Below are 6,511 nucleotides of genomic sequence, written 5' to 3' on the forward strand. Positions count from 1 at the left end.
CCAAACCTGAATCTTCGTGTGGGGTACTTACACTGTCATTTGCACCATGTGCAGGTCTCCCTGGCCGACAAGGGGCTCCAGGTATCACCCCACAGCCAGAAGAAGTCACAGCCCCTGCAGGCTTACCTGGTCTGCCAGGAATTGATGGTGTGCCTGGCTTTGATGGAGATCCTGGATTCCAGGGCCCAGCTGGAAAACCAGGTAAGAAGTACACTCAGACCACTGAAATGCTGGCCTTCTGGAAGAACATCACCACTTTCTCAAATGATTTAGAAAGCTTTACAGGTTTTCCTACTAAAGGAAGTAATTCCAGCAAAATACAGATAGCATGTTTTATTATTATTAGAATGTACTTGATAAATTCCATTCATGCACTTTTATAGTGTTTTTAATTAGGTTTCCAGCATTGGCTGCAGCAGCCTGTGCCATAGCTGATGTGATGCCAGCTTTGGTACTAGCAGGTGGAGTGGTCATGAAAATGATTTACCACTGAGAATCATTTGAACTGCCACTTAGATGCTATAGCTTGAGAAGTGCTGGGAGCTTCAGCCTGCACCACTGTGGTTCCTGCTGTTTGGCAAAGCAAGTTGGGTGGCTCCTGCACCAGGTGGCTCTCCTGGGCCCACGATTCCTTCCTCAGCTCTGCCACTGAGGGAGTTTAAATGTTAGTATAGGGAGTAACCGCTGAGTGAGCCTTTGTTAATGCTGGGCAGGCAATTGGGTAACAGGTGCTGCAGAGCAGGGAAAAGAGAGGTGTGTTGGGAAATGATTTATACTATTTTTAATGCCCAGTCTGTACAGAAGTTGTGCAAATGTTCACCCATCTGTTTCCCATGTTTCTTTATACTAACTTTCCCCATTACTGATCACACGCTCAGTATCTGGTTCTGTGCAATTCCCTCCCTCCTCTTTATACCATTCTGTTGTATTTTAACTTGTAACTTCCTGAACACTTACTGTTGGTTCGTCCAACCCATGCCAGAGCTTTCTGGTTTGGGGTCAGGACAGCCCTGAATGGATTCTGAACATCCATAGGCAGACACCTCCTGTTAGATACCACTAAATTCTAAGCCTTTGTATTTTGAACACCCTTCACTGCCCTGAGACTTCTTAGAGATTGGTCAGTCAGATGCACATCATTGAATATTGGGAAAGGTGAAGAGACAGGTTCATTGAGATCAAATCAATGGCTTTAATTATACATCATATTTTCTGGAATATGATTGCTGAAGTGAAGTCATTAGTATGAAGAAGAAACAATGATAGCAATAATTGTATTTGATTTCAGGTGCAAAAGGTTTGCCAGGAAGATCAGGTTTGAAAGGACGTGATGGTTTACCTGGATCACCTGGCACAATTGGGGATCCAGGACCTTCGGGTGCCCCAGGCCCACAGGGATTTGAAGGTAATTTTATGCTGTGGGAGCACAGATCAGAGGGGTGCAATCAGTAGAGTTCCGTTTGCTCCCGGTTCTGCAGAGACCCTCTCCAGCAAGCAGCAGCCTTAGGAAGACCAGGGGATGCACATGGCCTTGTGCCTTGTATCTGCAATGAAGTCATTTAAATCTTCAGTGAGGAAGATGATGTCACTTGTCACTGCTGGTGTTTCCCTGGTACAGTTCTGAGCATCTTTTGGGTTTAATGTTTTGCGGATGTGGGACTCACCTCGAAGATCTAAAGGAGCCATATGGCTTTGACAGTGACCACTGCTGTGAGGGGTGGGTAGCAGAGGGAAGGCACAGTGACAGAGAGAAGGGTTGGATTCTGCCATAGACTTGTAAAACTTTTGGCTTTCTGTATCAAAGGAATATCATCATGAAGAGCACTGTAACAAAAATGAATTTATTAGGTTTTGGTTGGTACTTAGAGATCCTGAGAATTATTGTACTGTGTGGATATGTGCTAAGACAGTGACACCAGAGTTTGGGGGCAAAGAGATGAAATGAAACGAGGTAGGAAACAGGCAGGTGCTACTGTGAAATGGCTGCTTTTGGAAGTGCAAAGTCTGGTTATTTATGTAACAACCATCAAATCCTGGGTTCCTCGTTGTCCCAGACTGACATGAACACAATGGCAGCAATGCCAAAACTGGGTACAGACCCAGCTGATGTGAGCACTGCAGATCAGTAACAGCGACTCCTTTTCTGTCTTCTAGGTGTTGCTGGGAAGCCGGGCTTGCTTGGTTTGCCAGGAATGCCCGGTCGGAGCGTGGGTGTTGGATACACGTTAGTGAAGCACAGCCAGTCAGACCAAATCCCACCTTGTCCCACAGGAATGAATAAGCTGTGGGATGGCTACAGCTTATTGTACGTGGAGGGGCAGGAAAAGTCACACAACCAGGATCTTGGTGAGCTGACAGATTTCTCTCAGGCATGAACAATGTAGGGCAAAACCCTGTTTCAAATGAGCAGTCTCTGCTGGGAGCAGCATCACTTGTGCCGTCCCCCACCATTCCCCTGGTGTGTCCCAGCTGCAGCACTGGCAGATGCTCAGTGTGACCACTCCTCCCATTTTCCAGGTTTTGCTGGCTCGTGCTTGCCTCGCTTCAGCACCATGCCTTTTATTTACTGCAACGTCAACGAAGTGTGCTACTACGCCAGCCGCAATGACAAGTCCTACTGGCTCTCCACCACTGCTCCCATCCCCATGATGCCGGTGGACAGCGGCCAGATCCCGCAGTACATCAGCCGCTGCTCCGTGTGTGAGGCACCGTCCCAGGCCGTGGCTGTGCACAGCCAGGACATCACCATCCCACAGTGCCCCCTCGGTTGGCGCAGCCTATGGATAGGATACTCCTTCCTTATGGTAAGGGTACTGTTGCTAAGGTAAAGGCAGCTTTAAACACTTCTAGATGTCCTCTTTGATTAGGTGACTGAGACTGTATTCTGTGAGTTGCTTACAGGGAACTAGAGCCCTGTAACTTCCTCACCTCATGCATGTCTTCCTTATCAGCTGGCCTGCTGCAGGCTTTCCAGGTTTGTTCTCATTCACTGTGCTGCTCAAGCTCAGTAGTACCGTTGACATAGTACTGTATTGTCACAAATACTCTTTGCTCTTCAAACCTTTAAATATGGAAATGCTAATCAAGCTACTGCATCGTCTTAATCCCCTCTCTTAGTAGAAAAAGTAGAACATTTTCCACTGCACTCTCCTAGAAGCTTATTAGTGTAAGCGTGGTAGAAAACAATGAAGTCAGCATTATTGTTCCCAAATTTTCCCATCTTGCAAGGGACGAGCTGGTTTTCCTTTGTAGACTCAGCCCATGCACATGCCTTTGCTTCTTCCCTGTGAGGGTGCTGAGGCGCTGGCACTGGGTGCCCAGAGAAGCTGTGGCTGCCCCATCCCTGGCAGTGCTCAAGGCCAGGTTGGACACAGGGGCTGGGAGCAAGCTGCTCTAGTGGAAGGTGTCCCTGCCCGTGGCAGGGGTTGGAGTTGGATGAGCTTTAAGGCCCCTTCAACCCAAACCAGTCTGGGATTTTGTGATGATTTACCTCTGTCCCTGACTCAGAACAGGTACACACAGCCCAGCTGTAGCTGTGGATGACTGTTTTATTCCTTTTAACAATGCAACTGGAGGACTCCCCTCTTTCCCTCCCACTCTGTTCCTTCACACTCCTCCTAATCACCATCTTTCTTTCAGCATACCGCGGCTGGTGCAGAAGGTGGAGGCCAGTCCCTCGTCTCCCCTGGCTCTTGCCTGGAGGATTTCCGTGCTACTCCCTTCATTGAATGCAACGGGGCACGGGGAACGTGCCATTACTTTGCAAACAAGTACAGCTTCTGGCTGACGACGGTTGAGCAGTCGCAGCAGTTTGTCAGTGCTCCTCCCTCAGAAACTCTGAAAGCAGGACAGCTTCGAACGCGGGTCAGCCGCTGCCAAGTGTGCATGAAGAACTTGTAGTAACCAAAATGCAGTAACAGCCTTTGTTACCTAAGACTAGCCACCCCTGAAGTGAAGGAGGATAAGTTCATAGACCTGTTTGTGTGGGGTTGATGGGTGAATCAAGACAGCCAGCATGCTACAGCAGTCAAGTGTGAAGTCCGGGAGTTTGACTGCACACAGAGGAGGGAAAAACCAGTGCTCCGAAACCTCTTTTCTCACGGAATATGGTGCTATGCTTCTACTGCAGTGGGGTTTTTCCCTTCATTTATGGCTACCTCAGCAAGACTATGCGCATTCCTTATTCAGACTGAAGAGTAGCTGATGTCTCTCATTGCACCGCTCCTCTGTCCAAGAGAGACTTCTGATAGAATCCTATGAGTCTTCAAGATCATATGACTTACCAAAAGTTACGCTTTACTGGTGTCTTTGCAAGCAGTATTTGGTCTAGTGTTAGGGAATGAAGGCTCATTCTCCTATGAAATACAGAGCTAGCTGCAATTCATCCATGTATTGCATGTGACTTAGAAACACTGAGCATTAACGGCTGGCAACTGATTTACTTAGGATGACTCAAAGATTAATCTGGTTTGCTTTGCTTAGTAAACAGATGAGCTGTTCTTTCCTTCACAGCCATAGAAAAAGGGGTCCACTCATGTTTAATAAAAGGACAGAGGCAGAAAGCCACAATTTGGTATACAGTCAAAATCCTAAACTTATCTGTAACTCCGATTGCCTCTATCAATATCTCAAGATTTTTCTCTCTATTCTCCTCTGTGTATTTAAATACCATGAAAATGCTTTATTGGCATCAGCCAATACACTCCTATCAATCACTTTACAACACTCTAGTAACATTTTGGCTGGGTTGTTTTGTTTGTAGCATTGCTGCCTTGCCCCAGGAAGGTACAGTACCATCCCATCCCAAACTGAAGGATTTAATGGAACAGTTTCTAAACTGAGACTCCAGATTAGCAGCTCGAGGCTCAATTTTGTAAACATGGATGTAGCTGAACTTGCTTTCCTTTTTTAAAACCATCGTTTTCTTTCTCACAAGCTCGTTGGTTAGAGGCTGTTCCAGTTCTTTGGGCCAAACTCTTCCTTAGACAGGGCTCAGGTGACAGCAAGCAATGAATTACTATTGTAAATAGTATTTTAAAATCAAAGCTAAGGGTCAGCAGTTTGGCACCAAGAACACAAAACAGCTGAGAAACTTGGGAAGGCCCAGGCCCTTATAGACACTGCTCTCAGTTTACACTGAGATGTACTCTTAGCTTGCTCTTCCCATCAAAATATTATAAAATAACTTTTTACATTTTAATTTTCTGTCTTGAGAAAGCTTTCAGGGCCCTTCAGCAAAAGATTTTAAGGAGGGGAAAAAAAGAAACCAGCGAGTTTTATTTGACTGATAATTCTCTGTAAACACAATTGAAACAGCGTGAGGGCCCTCCTTCCAGGTAGCTTCTCCTGCCAGGTTATCTGTGTATTTGCCAGGGTTGCCTTATCTCTTTCTCCCATTGCTTTTCAAAGGAGTGCTGGAAATTCAAATTGAAATGCCAATATTTTCACCTTTCTAAAAACATAGATCCTGATTTTGTCTGATAGTATTAGGTAATATGTGAAACTAAGGAAAAATAACCATTTAATAGAAATGTTAAAATAATGTGCTTGAGACTTTTGGGAAAATGGATAAGGTATATACAGGACTTCAGTATCTTTAATTTGTTTGTTAGTGTTGAAGGTAGCGCTGTTCCATAGCTTCATTTATTGGCATTAGTTACAAAAAGAGGTTACAGACAAAGCCACTGCATTTTTTAAGGCAAACCATTTCTGTAAGGATCAACAAGATAACAAAGGACGACAAAGTGAAAAAGGATCAAGGGACAAGTGAATGGGCTTAGAGGCTGAGGTTGCTGCATTAGCCAGTACTTCTGTCACATTTGTACAGTGCTGCCGGTGTCAGTGAAACTCCATGGCTATGCCCAAGAACAGAGCCTCACCTTCCACCTCATTCTGCAGGTGATCAGTGTAACAAGGATTAAGATCTTGCTACACGGGTCAAAACTGTGTCTGATTTGTTGTTTTCTTTTGTTAAACACTGGCTCTTTAAGGGGAAAACCAAATCACTGTCAATCAGGGTACAGCTGGTACATGCATAGGCTCTGCATGCTGCAACCGTCATAGTTACAGTTAAGAGAAATTCATGGTCCTACGAAGAGCATCCATTTGGAATCGCAGCTCACCAGCATGCAGAGGGGGATCATGACACTGAGTGGAACAAACATCACAAATAAACAGGTGAGCCAAATGGACACCAGGAAACAAAAACTGTACTTGGCAAAAGCTGCCTTTGACAAGCCTTCCTGAGAAATACAAACGCACACAACCCCTTTCCTTCTGATACAGGTTAACCATCCTGGGAGGCAAACAAGGAAGAATGATGATTAACGTGTGTGTTTGTCATTGCTCATGCTGTAATTTGAGAAGAATTCTCATGAGTTTCTTCTGCGTAAGGGCAGCTTTTTGTGACAGGTACTTCACATCATTTAGGCACAGGACATACAGTTAGTAACAGCAGAACCCCGTGTCCCAGGAGGTGTGCAACAAGTTAAGCAACACCTAGAAGCACATG

The 6,511-nt window shown here is 45.5% G+C and overlaps 1 protein-coding gene across 1 annotated transcript in view; it reads left to right on the forward strand.

Moving 5' to 3' along the window:
* Positions 1 to 4,214, forward strand: part of COL4A6 (collagen type IV alpha 6 chain) — a 120,884-nt gene extending 116,670 nt beyond the window's left edge. Inside the window, exons 41-45 of the mRNA XM_057404745.1 lie at positions 55 to 201; positions 1,289 to 1,405; positions 2,155 to 2,346; positions 2,518 to 2,804; positions 3,640 to 4,214. Coding sequence (XP_057260728.1) covers positions 55 to 201; positions 1,289 to 1,405; positions 2,155 to 2,346; positions 2,518 to 2,804; positions 3,640 to 3,900 — 1,004 coding nt within the window. The 3' untranslated portion in view covers positions 3,901 to 4,214. The remainder of the gene's footprint in view (positions 1 to 54; positions 202 to 1,288; positions 1,406 to 2,154; positions 2,347 to 2,517; positions 2,805 to 3,639) is intronic.
* Positions 4,215 to 6,511: the final 2,297 nt, after the last annotated feature.

This window comes from Pezoporus wallicus, unplaced genomic scaffold (assembly GCF_028554395.1).
Source record: "Pezoporus wallicus isolate ANWC-B61680 ecotype Strahan unplaced genomic scaffold, APGP_CSIRO_Pwel_v1 contig_5104, whole genome shotgun sequence".
Classification (NCBI taxonomy): domain Eukaryota; kingdom Metazoa; phylum Chordata; class Aves; order Psittaciformes; family Psittacidae; genus Pezoporus; species Pezoporus wallicus.